The following is a 16,493-nucleotide window of genomic DNA, read 5'->3' on the forward strand; positions in this document are numbered from 1 at the left end:
TCTATTCCTGATTCTGCCACAGCCTCCATGTGACACCTTGGGCAAGCCACTTCATCTCTCTGGGCCTAGTGCTAATAGCCCTTTGTTCCTCTTCACCTTTGTCTGTCTTGTCTATGTAGATTGTCAGCTCTCCATGTCACAGACTGTCTTCTGCTATGTGTCTATACAGCAGCCAGCCAATGGGTGACCTCAGCTGGAGCTTTGAGACACTACAAACAAATAAAAACAAATGGAATAATTCCATTTGCTCTGTCCTGTAACTCACATGGGTTGGGCAACTTCCCCTAGGTCTAGTACACAGGGAGAAGGGTCAGCCCACAGGGAGGGAGATATACTGACCAAGTTTGAAAGGGGCTTCCCACCAGGGCTCCATGATGCTTTCCCTAGGGTCTCCCCACCCCATGGTGAGGGCCAAGGGCTTGCAGGTGTGGTCAGGAATTATAGGGCTTCCCTAGGGCTTGCAGGTGACTATGGTATTAGGCACCCATCACTGCAGTGGAGGCCATGGCTTGGCCCATCAAATCATGATGGTTTGACTCAGATAGAATTGCTGTGGTTTCATCTCTGAGGGCTTTAGCAGCTCCATCTTGTTTATTGGGAAAGTGCCTGGGACACTGGTTCTCCACTTGTGAGATAACTCCCTTCTCTTCGTGTGTCATTATATAATGCCTGCATCTGTAACTTTCACTCCATGCATCTGAAGAAGTGGGTTTTTTACCCACAAAAGCTTATGCCCAAATAAATCTGTTAGTCTTTAAGGTGCCACCGGACTCCTTGTTGTTCTTGCTTGGGGCAGTGGGCTAGTTACACAACAGCCCAGCAACCCCTGCTATGTCCCCTGTAGCGGGAGGGGGATGCCAGCCTGAGCCCCAAGGTTTGTGTTCAGCCTAGCTCAGACCCATTGAACCGCATGAGGCCGACCGCCGGCGCTGAACCCACGTAATGGGGGTTTTACCTTCTGGGCTTTGTACAGCACCTCCAGGATATTGCTGAGCAGCTCAATGCAAGCCTCCTCCTCCTCCCCCGTCTCAATCAGCTCCCGAAGGATGGGGATGGTAGTATGCAGCAGCATCTCTCGACACTCTGCACAGACAGACAGAGATTAGTTGTGGGGTGGGAGGGGGGCAAACACAGACACCTCCCCGTCCTGGGGAGGGAGTGGGGCAGACGTTCAGGCTCAAGTTGGAGCCCAGGCTCTGCGACCCTTCCCCTTGTGGGTCCCAGAGCCTGAGCCCAAAGGTCTCCACCGCAATTAAACGGCCCCACAGCCCAAGCCCCACAAGCCTGAGCCAGCTGACATGGGCCAGCTGTGAGTGTTTAATTGCACTGTAGACACGGCGAATTCACCACATCCCTAGGGAAGCTGTTCCAGTGGTTAATTCCCCTCAGTGTTAAAAATGTGCCTCTTATTTCTATTCTGAATTTGTCTGGTTTCAGCTTCCAGCAATTGGACCTTGTTCTGCCTTTGTCTGCTAGATCAGAAATCTTCTGCTCATCTAAGTACTTACAGGCCCTGACCAAGTCACCTCTTGTCTTGGATAAACTAAATAGCCTGAGCTACTTCAGCCTCTCATTCAGAGGTGAGACTTCTGATCATTCTCATAGCTCTTTTCTGAACCCTTTCCAGTTTGTCAATGTGGACACCAGAACTGGACACAGCATCCCAGAAATGGTCTCACTGCTGCAAGCCAGTGGTCTGAATGAGCTGTCTCCCGCCATCTACTGAAGAACTGGAGGAAAAGATCTAATGAGCAGACACACCTGCTTTGCCAGGGTGATCAGCTTTGGCTGTATTGTGTTAACATTCACTTAAACCTTGAAGGCGGGGTAATGAAATGTTATCCTTATTGTCTGACTAAAGGGGGGGGGCAGAAAAATGGTTACTCACCTTCTCATAGCTGCTGTTCTTTGAGATGTGTTGCTCATATCCATTCCAATGGGGCGTGCGCCGTGTGCACATTCATCGGAAGATGTTTCCCCTAGTGGTACCTGTCGGGTCGGCTGTGGAGCTCCCTGGAGCGGCGCCTTCATGGCACTGGATATATGCCCCTGCTGACCTGGCCCCTCCTCAGTTCCTTCTTGCCGGCTGCTCCGACAGCAGGGTGGGTTTGGAATGGATGTGAGCAACACATCTCGAAGAACAACAGTTACAAGAAGGTGAGTAACCGTTTTTTCTTCTTCTAGTGCTTGCTCATATCAATTTCAATTAGGTGACTCCCAAGCCCTACCTAGGCGGTGGGGTCGGAGTTACGGAATCGCTGACTGGAGCACCCCTCTGCCGAATGCTGCATCATCTCTGACGTGCTGGATGATGGCATAATGAGAGGAACGTGTGGACTGAGGACCATGTTGCTGCCCTGCAGATCTCCTGTATCGGAACCTGGGCCAGGAATGCTGCTGAAGACGCCTGCGCCCTTGTGGAGTGTGCCATAAGGGCCAGGGCTGGAACCTTGGCCAGCTCATAACACGTCCTGATGCAGGATGTGATCCATGATGAGATCTTCTGAGATGAGACCAGGAGCCCTTACATCCTGTCCACAATCACCACAAACAGCTGGTTCGACTTCCTGAATGGCTTCATGTGCTTCATGTAAAAGGCCAGCGCCTGCCAAACACCCAGAGAGTGGAGCCTCTGTTCTTGGACATTAGCGTGAGGCTTAGGGAAGAAGACAGGCAGAAAAATGTCCTGGTTGGTGTGAAAATGTGACACCACCTTGGTAAGGAAGGCCGGGCGAGGTCTGAATTGTACCTTGTCCTTAAGGCAACCTTACGACAGGTAGAGAAGGGACCAAGTCATCAATGGTTCGAAAGGGGGCCCTGTTAGCCTGGAGAGGACCATGTTAAGGTCCCACTCAGGGAGCGGTAGTCTAATTTGTGGGTGTAACCGCTCCAGGCCCTTGAGGAAACGGGCAACCATAGGGTTGGTGAAGACTGAACATCCGGCCGCTCCTGGGTGGAAGGCCAAAATGGCTGCGAGGTGCACCTTGATGGATGATGCTGCGAGACCGTGCTGTTTCAGGTGCAGCAGGCACTCCAGGATGAGTAGTATGGGTGCCTGGAGTGGAAGTGTGCGATGCTGAGCACACCAGAATGTGAACCTTTTCCACTTTGCTAGGTATGTGGCCCTAGTGGAGGGTTTTCTGCTGCTGAGTAGGACCTCTCTTACCGGGTCCGAGCCCAGGAGCTCCATGGGGTTTAGCCATGAAGCTTCCAGGCTGTGAGATGGAGGGACTGGAGGTCAGGGTGATAAAGACGACCGTGGTCCTGAGTGATCGGGTCCGGGAAGGGTGGCAACGTGATCAGGGTGTCCACTGACAGCTCCAAGAGCGTGGTGTACCAGTGTTGTCGAGGCCACGCTGGTGCCACCAGAATTAACTCCGCCCTCTCTCTGCGGACCTTGAGCAGGACCTTGTGCACGAAAGGGATCAGGGGAAAGGCGTAGAGCAGGCGGCCTCCCCTGGGTAGCAGGAACGCATCTGTGATCGAGCCTGGGCTGTGTTTCTGGAAGGAGCTGAACTTGGGCACTTTCTGTTGCTCTGGATGGTGAATAGTCGACCTGGGGACACCCCAACTTTTGGAAGATGGAGTGTATGACATCTGGGCGGAGGGACCACTCGTGATTGTGGAATGATCTGCTGAGGTGGTCCGCCAGTTTGTTCTGCACTCCTGGGAGATATGACACCTCCAGGTGAATGGAGTGGGCTATGCAGAACTCCCATAGCTGGAGGGCTTCCCGACAGAGAGGGGAGGAGTGAGCCCCACCCTCCTTGTTGATGTAAAACATGGCGGTGGTGTTGTCTGTCATAACTGCCGCACTCTGTCCTTGTAGTTGGGCCAGTCACACCGCCCTCAGCTCCTTGATGTTGATATGGAGCAAAAGCTTGTCCTGCGACCACAGGCCCTGCGTTTGGAGGTCTCCCAAGCGTGCTCCCCATCCCAGACAGGATGCATCCATTACCAGGGACAAGGAGGGCTGGGGGCTGTTGAAGGGGACTCCCTTGCACACTGCCTGAGGGTCGAGCCACCATCGGAGGGACTCGAGCACCTGCTGAGGCACGGTGACCACTGAGTCCAGGCTGTTGTGCCCGGGCGATAGGCTGAAACGAGCCATGCCTGCAAAGATCTGAGCCTCAGTCGGGCATGCCAGATCATGTAAGCGCAGGCTGCCATGTGGCTGAGGAGACTCAGGCATCCCCGTGTGGTAGTGGTCAGGTGTCACGTGAGGCCTTGAATAATGTCTGTCATCACCTGGAATCGGGCCTGTGGCAGAAACGCTCTTGCCTGAACCGAGTCCAGCACCGCCCCGATGAACTCTAGTCTTTGGGAGGGTGACAAGGTTGACATGTTCACGTTGAGGAGGAGTCCAAGTGTCTCGAAAGTGGATCTGACCAATTGGACCTGAGACTCTACCTGCTCCCTGGAGAGCCCCCTGAGCAGCCAGTCATCGAGGTAGGGGTATACCTGCACCTGTCTCTTGCGAAGGAAGGCTGCTACGACTGACATGCACTTGGTGTACACTCAGGGGGCTGTCGACAGACCGAATGGAAGGACCATGAACTGATAGTGTTTGTGGTAGACAACAAACCTTAGGAATCGTCTGTGTGCAGGCCAAATAGCTACGTGGAGGTATGCGTCTTTCAGGTCAAGGGCGGCGTACCAGTGTCCCGGATCCAGAGAGTGGATAATTGTACTCAGGGAGACCATGGGGAACTTCAACTTTACCATGAATCTGTTGAGTCCTCGTGGGTCTAGAATGGGTCTGAGACCCCCCCCCCCTTTGGGGATTAGGAAGTATCAGGAATAGAATCCCTTGTCCCTGAGCTCCTGAGGAACCTCCTCCACCGCTCCCGTGGCGAGGAGCGCCTGCATCTCCTGGATAAGGAGTTGCTCCTGAGAAGGGTCCCTGAAGAGGAATGTGGAAGGGGGGCAGGAGAGAGGGGAGGAGCAGAATTGGAGAGAATATCCCACTTCTACCATGTGAAGAACCCAGCGGTCCGAGGTTAATTGGGACCAAGCATGGTAGAAGTGGGACAGATGGTTCATGAAATGGGGAAGGCTCTGGTGCTGAGGCAGGGGCGTCATCCTCGGGTGCACCTTCAAAAGACCTGCTTTGAGTCTGATGATGGCTTGGTCAGGCCCTGGCCCTGCCTGGGCGGGGGATGGGAAGGCTTGGAGGATAAGGGCATTGCTGCTGTGGTTGAGGCTTAAAAGGTTTGCGTTGGGTTTCTGGGATGTGCATAGCCAACAATGTCATAGTCGCCTGGGAGTCCTTTAGGCTGTGCAGCCTGGAGTCCATTTGCTCCGAAAACAACCCTGCCCTGTCAAACGGCAGGTCCTGCAGGGTTTGCTGCACTTCAGGGGGCAACCCAGATGATTGTAACCATGAGCCCTGTCTCATGGCTATTCCGTAGGAAAGGGTGCGGGCTGCAGAATCCGCAACATCTAGTGAGGCCTGCAAAGAGGTCTGTGCCACTGCCTTTCCTTCATCAATAATAGCCACAAACTCGGCTCTGGAATCTGGTGGAATCAGCTCCTTAAACGTCAACATGGAGGCCCACGAGTTGAAGTTGTATCTACGGAGGATAGCTTGTTGGTTGGCTATCGTCAGCTGCTGGCCTCCCATTGAGTAGACCTTTCTGCCGAAAAGGTCCATTTGCTTTGACTTTGGAGTCGGTCCCTGCTGCCCTTGTCTCTCCATCTCGTTAACTGCAGCCACTACAAGGGACATGACTGCGGGTGTGAGAACAGGCACTTGTACCCTTTAGAGGGCATGAAGTATTTACGCTCCACGCCTTTAGCAGTATGCGGGATCAGGTTTGCCACAGAGTCTTAATGTTGCTCTGAATTGTTTTTATCAGGGGCAGAGCTACCCTGGATGGCCCCTCTGGTGCCAAGATGTCCAATGGGGCCCTCAGGTTCCACTACTTCCTCCGCCTGCAACCCCATGCTGCATGTGATCCTCCGCAGTAGGTCCTGGTGAGCTCTGTGGTCTATCGGGGGCGGACCCGAGGTAGATGCACCTGCCACCGCCTTGTCCAGGGACGAGGATGATGAGGCCAGAGGTGGCCCGGGGTCCTCCTGACCCTCTAGCTCTCTGACCTCCTCCTGGTCAGTGCCAGGGGCCTCTGCGCCGACTGCTGTCCTGGTGGCGGAGGCCTGGCTCGGCGGCGGACATTGTGCCAACGCTGTTGTGGCAGCGGCCTGAATGGCCGGTGGGCCTTGTGTCAACGTCATCTCGGCAGTGGTGGCCTGGACAGCCGATGGGCCTTGTGCCAACATGATCTTGGATCCCTGTGGTGTGGGTTGGTCCTTAGGCAGCGGGGGTGCTCAGGTCTCAGAGGCCACTGACTGGGAGCTCCTGGACAAGGACCCCTGAGCCTGGTGATAAGCCCAGGAGGTCCAAAAGGGCCACTGTGCAGGTGGCTGCGATTGGGGGTGCAGGGCACCACTCCTGCCTCACTTCGGCGCCTGTCAGATCTGTGCCGTCTGTGACGGGAGTAAAGGGAGTCCCCATCAGAGTTCGATGAGACTGATCTCAACCATGATGACCACGGTGGCACCGATGGGTAGTATGCCGGGGACCGGTGCCGGATGTCCGGTGCTGAATTGACGGTGTGGGCGACCAGTGCCACTCTGTTGGTGCCGGGGATTGGTGCCGCTCCACCCTGGGTGTCGGGGAAGGAGACAGTCGCCTCACTGGTGTCGGGGAACCCTGCCGGGAACCTGGTGCTGGTGAGCAGTGCCTTGACGAAGGCGATCGGGAGCAGTGCCGTGGGGAGCAGTGCCAAACTGGAGAGGGCGACCGCTGCATCATGGCCAGCTTGCCTGTAGATGGTGCCGGTTATTGCGGCACTGGAAGCTTGTCTCTGACTGCCAGGGGTTGAGGTGCCGTCATGGTAATCAGATCTCTGGAAGCTTTGAAAGTGACCAGGGTGGAGGGCAGCTCTAACTCCTCTCCTTGGCACTGCCTGTCCGGAGAGTCACTGGGCGCCGGACTCGACGGTCCCCTCAGGGGAACCGAAGTTAATGGTGCCGACTCCTGTGCTCTGGGCACTGAGTGCTCCTGTGTAGGACGCACTGTTGTTGCACCTGCCAGCGCCGCTGGCTTGGGCACAGGGGAACGACCTCTATCAGTCTTCCTGTGCCACTTGTGCGACACTGGGGATTGGGAGCGGTGCTGGGTTGTCTCCGCAGCCTGCGGTGCTGGGGAGCGCCAGTGCCAAGGGTCTCTTAGACCAGAGTCCTTCCTTGGCACCATGTCACATATGGAGGGTGGGGCGCTCTGCATGGCCGCGCTCGGTGCCGGGCCCTGATGGTCTGCGGCAGGTTGGGGGCGAAGAGTGGACTCTATCAAGAGGAGGTTTAGACAGAAATCACGCTCTTTCTTTGTCCTGGGGTGGAAAGCTCTGCAGATTTTGCAGCTCTCCGTTTGGTGCACCTTCCCCAGACACTTCAGGCATGAGTCGTGGAGGTCACCTGTTGGCATAGGCTTGCTGCAGGTTCTGCAGGGCTTAAACGCTTGGGACCGAGACATGCCCTGGAACCCAAGAGAGGGGTCAGGGACTGGGGAAAACCCCACTCCCAAAACTTATCTATCAACTATATACAACTATAACTAATTACCTGTGAACTGGAAACTACAGCTACAAACTAGAAGATATGCTAAGGGAAGCACTTGCTATTTTGCAAGCGACCGCAATTCCAACAGCTGTCGCTGGCAGTAAGAAGGAACTGAGGAGGGGCTGGGTCAGCAGAGACATATATTCAGCCCCATGAAGGCGCTACTCTAGGGGGTTCCACAGCCGACCCGATGGGAGCTGCTAAGGGAAAAAGTTTCCGACGACTGTGTACGCGGCACGTGCACACCTGATTGGAATCTATATGAGCAATCACTTGAAGAAGAATTATACTTAATATGCCCTGATTGAGGGGTCACTGTAGCTGGGAGGAGAACTTGGCCTGCTAAGCGTGGGGTACTGAGCCACTGCCAAGTGAAAGCTGGATGGGCGGGAATCAGGTCAGGTGCTCTAGATACCACTTGACCTTTCCTCTTCAGTGTCTAAGGATAGAGCTGACTCGACTCACTGCAGAGTCTGTGCCTCTCCTCCGTGATCACTACACTGCAATCACTGAGTAGGTGGTCTAATGCAGAGCAGGCAGCCGCACTGGGTGCTGCACTTCCAGGGCAATCACTCCTGCTGAAATCAGTAAGAACTGGGCGAGGTGGTGGAGCCGCAGAACATGGCCTTGCTGCTAAATGCAGCATACGTAGAGATGCAGCAGCAAAGGCCCTCCCCTGCCCAGCAAATCCTAGAGCTGTGGTTACAAAGAGCTGGGCTGCGTGGCTGTGGTGCTGTCGGACTGGATTGGACGAGACAAAGGACACAGCAGAGTAGTGGTAGAGGCAGTGCATGAGAAGCAGCAGCAAGCGGCAGAGGCCTCAGTAGCCCACCCCCAGGGCCTGAAGGTGAATGCACCTGGATGAACCCCTTGGACTCTGGGACTCAAACAACCCGTGAGTGGGATTCAGTGGAAGGAAAGGGGGAGTGGCATATAAAACGGGCATTCATCCATTGGACTTTCAAGGTGGGAAACTGAGGCAAAAGGACTACTGCCCAACAAAGCGCAAGATGGGTGTTTGCGTACTTTTGAGTCACTGTTGCTGTTTTCCCAAATAAATGCTGAGTTCCCTCTCACCTTAACACAATTTTGCTTTTATGTTGTACACAGACTCAGTGCTTGTGAGTGGGGAAGGACTGCCTCTGAGAGGTGCCCTGGAGAGGCCGTTAGTTCTCCCAGATTTCTGATGAGGGCTCAAGCTGGTTTTGTTTTATAATTTTCAGAGGCACCCCTAGATATTGAACCCCTGGCTGCTGACACCACTTGGGAGAAGGGTTGCACTGATGCCGTGGAGTGTGAATACCACCTCCTTACTTCTATTTGATATGCCTTTCCATGTATGTCCAAGGATCCCATCTGCTCTGTCAACCAACTGAACATGAGCTCCTAGTGCAGTACATGGCTATCTACCATGAGTCCGAAAAGCTTTCCTGAGTCACTGTTTTCCAAATACAATCCTCCAACCTCTACATGATGTGGTCACTAGTGGCATCAGATGATGAGAAAGGAGAGTGATCCCGAAGCACTCGTGCTGCTCGGAACATTGCCAAGCAGAGAAGAGGGAAATCACAGACATCTCAGGGCCTTCCAGCAGGGCACATCCCAACCTTACCCCGAGAAGGCCAGGGCCATGCCCAGCCTGTACAGGTCCCTGCTCCACCTCCCTGACCTGAGCAGACACCAGTCTGGCAGCTGAAGATCCTTAACTATTACCCCCAAAGGCCCCTGGAGTGCAGAAGCAATTCAGAGTCTCACAAACAGGCACTAAACAGTCATGGGGCTGTTGCTGTGCAGAGGAAATGACCAGGATCACAGCGAGCCCAGGGCATTAAATATTACAAATGAGCACTGAGGAGAGGCTGTGGGGTGGGGAAAGATATGGGCCACAAAACCAGGAGAATTTGAGTCAGACCCCTCTCTCTCTGTTAGCTCTGCCAATAGCCCTCAACCCTGAGCCACAGCACCCACTGCTATTCCACTCCTGGACTCCCTTGAGTGTTCACTGTTAAAAGTGTAGAAGTCTCCTTGTTCCAGGGAAGGGATAATTGAGGCTAGGGTAACCATGCAAAATTTTATTTTCTTCCGGAATTTGTTCAACTCTGTTAGATCTTATATGGGCCTGAGACCTCCTTTTGTCTTGAGGATCGGGAAGTAACAGAAATAGAAGCCTTTTCCCCCAAGGTCCAATGGTACTTCCTCTATGGCCCCTTTCTAAAGAAGAAACTGGACCTCCCGCTGAAGGGCCATCTCGTGAGAATGGTCCCTGAAGAGGGACGGGGAGAAGGGGGGAGAAGTAAATTGGATGGCATACCTCTGTTCCACTGTGCTTAAGACCCACTGGTCTAATGTTCTATGGATCCAGGCACTTAGCAAGAAGGACAAACAACTGGTAAATAAAAAAGGAGGACCCGATGGAAGTGAGGAGACTGGTATATTGCCCTCAACAACCCCAACAAAATGCCCGCTTGGAAGAGGCGTCTTGATGGGATGAGCTCATTGATGCTGAAGCGGAAGGAAGTGGAGGGTGCCTTGTACAGCTCCTTCCCTTTTTCCTTGACTGGAAAGGCTGTTGTTGACAAAAATGTTTTCTTTTAGTTGCTGGAGTGTAGATTCCAAGGGACTTCAGAGAAGGGCCTACAAGTGAAAGGTCCTGTATGGTCTGTTGGATTTCTGCAGGTAGTCCAGAGGACTGAAACCACAATAAGAAGAGAGCCTGAGACATAAGCCCTTGTATCAGAGGCCTGGTATGAGGTCTGAACTAAAGTAGTGGTCAAAACTTTGCTACCATAAAGCAAAGTTAACTTGTGAGCAAGAGACAGGCCCTGCTCACAGAATCTGGCAAGAACAGGGCTGATATTGCAGAACCACACATTCCTAAGTAGTGCTAGGTATAAGAAATATACATGCAAACGCATTCCAGAAGGATGGGACCAGAACACCCCGATACCAGCACATTCCCCAAAGATAACAGGAACCCACTGACCCATCTAAAGATAAGGTCAGGATGACAGCATGATGGATAGAGATGTTTTGATCTAACCAACAAGTACAAGGCAATGAGTGTCACCCTAATACATCAGAGGGTGGCACCCTGATACATCAGAGGCAGTACGTAACTTGTCTGTATCGGAGTATAAAACGATATCTCAGAGGGAGTGTCTTTGGCCAGCCGAGGGGGGAATTAAAAGTCCCACCATTCACTGAGCTGCATCCATTGTTTCAATATCCTCATAGAGTCTGCCAAGTGCTATTACCATGCTTTGTCAACAATAAACATGGCGTGGCACCTTCGTACCTTAACAGATCCTGTGGTCATTGGGCAGTTATCTCGCGCCGTTGTGGTGAACAGGCATGCAAGGACATAGATTCATAGATTCTAGGACTGGAAGGGACCTTGAGAGGTCATCGAGTCCAGTTCCCTGCCCTCATGACAGGACCAAATACTGTCTAGACCATCCCTGATAGACATTTATCTAACCTACTCTTAAATATCTCCAGAGATGGAGATTCCACAACCTCCCTAGGCAATTTATTCCAGTGTTTAACCACCCTGACAGTTAGGAACTTTTTCCTAATGTCCAACCTAAATCTCCCTTGCTGCAGTTTAAGCCCATTGCTTCTTGTTCTATTCTTAGAGGCTAAGATGAACAAGTTTTCTCCCTCCTCCTTATGACACCCTTTTAGATACCTGAAAACTGCTATCATGTCCCCTCTCAGTCTTCTCTTTTCCAAACTAAACAAACCCAATTCTTTCAGCCTTCCTTCATAGGTCATGTTCTCAAGACCTTTAATCATTCTTGTTGCTCTTCTCTGGACCCTCTCCAATTTCTCCACATCTTTCTTGAAATGCGGTGCCCAGAACTGGACACAATACTCCAGCTGAGGCCTAACCAGAGCAGAGTAGAGCAGAAGAATGACTTCTCGTGTCTTGCTCACAACACACCTGTTAATACATCCCAGAATCATATTTGCTTTTTTTGCAACAGCATCACACTGTTGACTCATATTTAGCTTGTGGTCCACTATAACCCCTAGATCCCTTTCTGCGTACTCCTTCCTAGACAGTCTCTTCCCATTCTGTATGTGTGAAACTGATTTTTCCTTCCTAAGTGGAGCACTTTGCATTTGTCTTTGTTAAACTTCATCCTGTTTACCTCAGACCATTTCTCCAATTTGTCCAGATCATTTTGAATTATGACCCTGTCCTCCAAAGCAGTTGCAATCCCTCCCAGTTTGGTATCATCTGCAAACTTAATAAGCATACTTTCTATGCCAATATCTAAGTCGTTAATGAAGATATTGAACAGAGCCGGTCCCAAAACAGATCCCTGCGGAACCCCACTTGTTATGCCTTTCCAGCAGGATTGGGAACCATTAATAACAACTCTCTGAGTACGGTTATCCAGACAGTTATGCACCCACCTTATAGTAGCCCCATCTAAATTGTATTTGCCTAGTTTATCGATAAGAATATCATGTGAGACTGTATCAAATGCCTTACTAAAGTCTAGGTGTACCACATCCCCAGCTTCTCCATTATTCACAAGACTCGTTATCCTATCAAAAAAAGCTATCAGATTGGTTTGACACGATTTGTTCTTTACAAATCCATGCTGCCTATTCCCTATCACCTTACCACCTTCCAAGTGTTTGCAGACGATTTCCTTAATTACTTGCTCCATTATCTTCCCTGGCACAGAAGTTAAACTAACTGGTCTGTAGTTTCCTGGGTTGTTTTTATTTCCCTTTTTATAGATGGGCACTATATTTGCCCTTTTCCAGTCTTCTGGAATCTCTCCCATCTCCCATGATTTTCCAAAGATAATAGCTAGAGGCTCAGATACCTCCTCTATTAGCTCCTTGAGTATTCTAGGATGCATTTCATCAGGCCCTGGTGACTTGCAGGCATCTAACTTTTCTAAGTGATTTTTAACTTGTTCTTTTTTTATTTTATCTGCTAAACCTACCCCCTTCCCATTAGCATTCACTGTGTTAGGCATTCCTTCAGACCTCTCGGTGAAGACCGAAACAAAGAAGTCATTAAGCATCTCTGCCATTTCCAAGTTTCCTGTTACTGTTTCTCCCTCTTCTCTGAGCAGTGGGCCTACCCTGTCTTTGGTCTTCCTCTTGCTTCTAATGTATTGATAAAATGGGCATGTGCTGAGGAATGTTCTGTGTTCTGGCTCCTTACTGGACAGAATCCACCTCCAGGTCTCCTGCCAACTGTTCAAAGCCCTCCACGGGACTGGCTCCAGCTCCCAGAGTTTGTCTCTTCTTCCACAACTATGACCTCCAACAGCACCCATGTTCCACCGCAATAATAAACAGTCTGCTAGTGGGGGCGGAGTGGGAGACAGAACTTCCACAGAAGCCAGCCCCAGATGATGGAATTTACATTTGCAAGTGGTAAGAACGAGCACCTGTGAGTTTGTCACCCAAAGTGCAGGAGTGCCTGCATCTACAGGCACTGCCCACCTCATCATGCTAGAACGACCGGAACCCCTGGCACACGTGCCTGTGCTCTCACGCCTGGTTCCTTACTAGGGAGGGTTCAGTGCAGAGACTGTACTGGGGTGCGTGACAAAGTGGGAATTTTCTGTAATACTTTTATGAATCCTATGTGTGCCTCAGTTTCCCTCTGTACCTTAGACTCATAGAATATCAGGGTTAGAAGAGACCTCAGGAGGTCATCTAGTCCAACCCCCTGCTCAAAGCAGGACCAATCCCCAACTAAATCATCCTAGCCAGGGCTTTGTCAAGCCGGACCTTAAAAACCTCTAAATATGGAGATTCCACCACCTCCCTAGGTAACCCATTCCAGTGCTTCACCACCATCCTAGTGAAATAGTTTTTCCTAATATCCAACCTCGACCTCCCCCTCTACCTTGCATTGGTACCGGGAGTTAAAACAGTTCACACTGCACCTGGAACAGTGCAGGAGACATGATGGCACCTAACTGCCTGGGTAGAATGACTGGGTTGTTAAAGAACTGGTTGAAACTGATCCAGCTCAACAGGGACTCCAGCGAGACAATGAGACCACCCACAACAACTGAACAATTGACATCTGGCAGTAGGACACCCCAGAAGGTGCATCATGTGAACTAAGCTAAGAACAAAGGGGAGAAGGTGTCAAGGTGGCTGGAATAACGACTGCCCTTTGGAGGGCCTCAGATACTTTCACTCGGAATTAAGGACAAAGAGAGGGAGATCAGGCATGAAATGGGGTCCATAGCAGCTTGGCTATGGAAACACAGAAACCCTCCTTTCTGTGTTCTGACCTAAGGACTTTTAGACTCCATAGCCAGGTGACTAATATGTTGTTACCTTGTTTTGGAAAGGCTGCCCGGTGACACTGGAAAGACTCAGAGCATTGCGCCCTGAAGGGGCATGGGACAAGCCTCCCACAGGAGTCTGGCTTGGCTGGATTTGCTGCCAGGAGCCATGGAGAGAGAGGGATTGCTGGTGCCCAAAGGCCCAGTCTTGGAGACCACGGGCCTGCCCTGTGAATTGTGTGGGTTCTCAAGGCCTGGCACACTAACAGGGTCACTGCCAAGGGACTGTTTACATGCTGGGCATAGATCAGATCCCTGTGGATCTGTGATGGGGGCTCCCCTTGATGTCTCCCACTTACCATAGGACTGGAAGATCTTGCTGTTGACTATGTCCGTCAGGGACTGCAGCTTCTGCTTGAGCAGGCGCAGAGGGGGCAGGTTCCCAATGAAATCCCGCAGCAAGCACCTAAAGCCCAGACACAAGGGGACTTGGTTAGGTGATAATATGTAAAATCTCCAGAATAGGGGTGGGATAGGGAAAATCCCAGGGATCTTCAAGCTACAAGTGTTTCTTTCTCCCTGCTGGGTGTATACTCCAGCCCAACTCAATCAGCCACTTTCCTGCTCTAGCTACTCGCTGCACCAGCAGCTGTCTCTGACACGCATCTGACGAAGTGGGCATTCACCCACGAAAGCTTATGCTCCAATACATCTGTGAGTCTTAAAGATGCCACAGGACTCTCTGTTGCTTTTGACAGATCCAGACTAACACGGCTACCTCTCTGATACTCTGTTTTGAGGAAGAATTCAAAATGGATGGCAGGTCATTTATTGACTGCACCTCTTCCCACAGGTGGGATTGGGCAAATTAGGGGGTAGGGATGCTAGGAGTGTATAGATCTGAGCCTGATGGCTGACAGGCAGGTTGGATCAGGGAAGCAATGGGGTATGTAGGCTTTGGGAGGATGGTAGACATTTTGTGCATGTTGGTCACACCTCTAGAGATAAGGTTGCAAGTCAGTTTCCCATAGAAAAGCCCCCCTTCAATGTTTGTATGCTTGTACGTTTCTGAACTGGTCACTCCTCCCATCTCTTATGAGGGGCAGTTTTTTTAAGACAGGCAATGCCAATACTTCCTTTGTGCCTTAAACTGAACCTAGTCCATTATAAAAGAAAACTGACAGACTGAAGAAATTACAGAAAGATGGTCTCTGTTGTGGCTTTTCTTGTTAAATGTGGAGCTTAAATTATGCCTTTGGCTGTTATTAAATGTTGTACCAAAAAATGCCACCCGCTGAAGAGAATGTTACTGTAGAACAGGGGTCGGCAACCTTTCACAAGTGGTGTGCCGAATCTTCATTTATTCACTCTCATTTAAGGTTTCGCGTGCCAGTCATTCATTTTAATGTTTTTAGAAAGTCTCTTTCTATAAGTCTATAATATATAACTAAACTATTGTTGTATATAAAGTAAACAAGATTTTTAAAATGTTTAAGAAGCTTCATTTAAAATTAAATTAAAATGCAGAGCCCCCCGGACCGGTAGCCAGGACCCGGGCAGTGTGAGTGCCACTGACAATCAGCTCTTGGGCTGCCTTTGGCACGCGTGCCATCGGTTGCCTACCCCTGCTGTAGAACATCCCGGACGGCCGCCCGCGGAAGAGAACGTTACTGTAGACTCTAGAAGTACATCCTGAATTTCTGGAAATTTTAACTATTTTGCTTTAAATCGCAGTTAAACTCTGGAAAATGAAATGTGTAAAAATGGTGGCACTTGTTCAACAGCTCTGTTCCTGGTAAGTATTCAGAGTCTGATCTGTTGACTTCAGTGATGGACATCAGTTGCTGCTGCTTTTCACTGCTGTTAATCCTGCAGAGCCAACACAGATAAGAAGAGAGGGAGCTGTTCCTCCTTGGCTGTATATCAAGTTCCAGTCAGTGACAGCTGCCCAAGACCACTGAAGATCCCTGGGCTGCACAGGTATTTCTGATGGCAGCATCTGGCCTTGGAACTTTTTAACTGATGATGATATGCAAGACAGATAAACCCCAGGGAAAGTTTGCAGAGCAGGTACTGAGAAAACAGGTTTATGTGCCACTTGAGCACATTTAAAATTTACATAGTCTCTCTTTTTTAATCAATCAATCTCACTTGGATTCAGCAGCCACCTTTTTGAAATAGCTCCCACTCCTCCTACCTCAACTCCTGCCTGTTGCACTCCCCATCTGGATGCAGCATTTCCATTCCCCACCCAGCAAACAGTGCGATACCCACTCACTGGGAGACCCTTTCCTGGGAGAATCACCTGTCTTCACTGTCACCTTATTTCCTTTGCCCCAGGTCAGAATTATTTCTGAATTATAAACATATTCAGCTATGTTTCAATTACATCAGGCCTTTGTCCTCCACGCTTGACCCTGTGCCTGCTCTCATTGATCCTGCAGTGTAAATTTACTGACATCACCTTTAAATATACATCAGTGGAATGTGATGTCATAAATGCAGGATGAGGACATCACTGCAGGACTATTGGAAGGTGAGCCTGGGTGGCAGGGGGAGGAAACAGACATACAGGACGTCCTTTACAAATACACATGC

The 16,493-nt window shown here is 50.8% G+C and overlaps 1 protein-coding gene across 1 annotated transcript in view; it reads right to left on the bottom strand.

Annotated features, from left to right (window-relative positions):
* LOC101941224 (dedicator of cytokinesis protein 2-like) overlaps positions 1-16,493 on the bottom strand; it is a 203,507-nt gene that overhangs the window by 17,245 nt on the left and 169,769 nt on the right. The window contains exons 25-26 of the mRNA XM_065598509.1: positions 14,255-14,361; positions 956-1,083 (exon numbers count right to left, since the gene is read on the bottom strand). Coding sequence (XP_065454581.1) covers positions 956-1,083; positions 14,255-14,361 — 235 coding nt within the window. The remainder of the gene's footprint in view (positions 1-955; positions 1,084-14,254; positions 14,362-16,493) is intronic.

The sequence above is a fragment of the Chrysemys picta genome, chromosome 5 (assembly GCF_011386835.1).
Source record: "Chrysemys picta bellii isolate R12L10 chromosome 5, ASM1138683v2, whole genome shotgun sequence".
Taxonomy (NCBI): domain Eukaryota; kingdom Metazoa; phylum Chordata; order Testudines; family Emydidae; genus Chrysemys; species Chrysemys picta.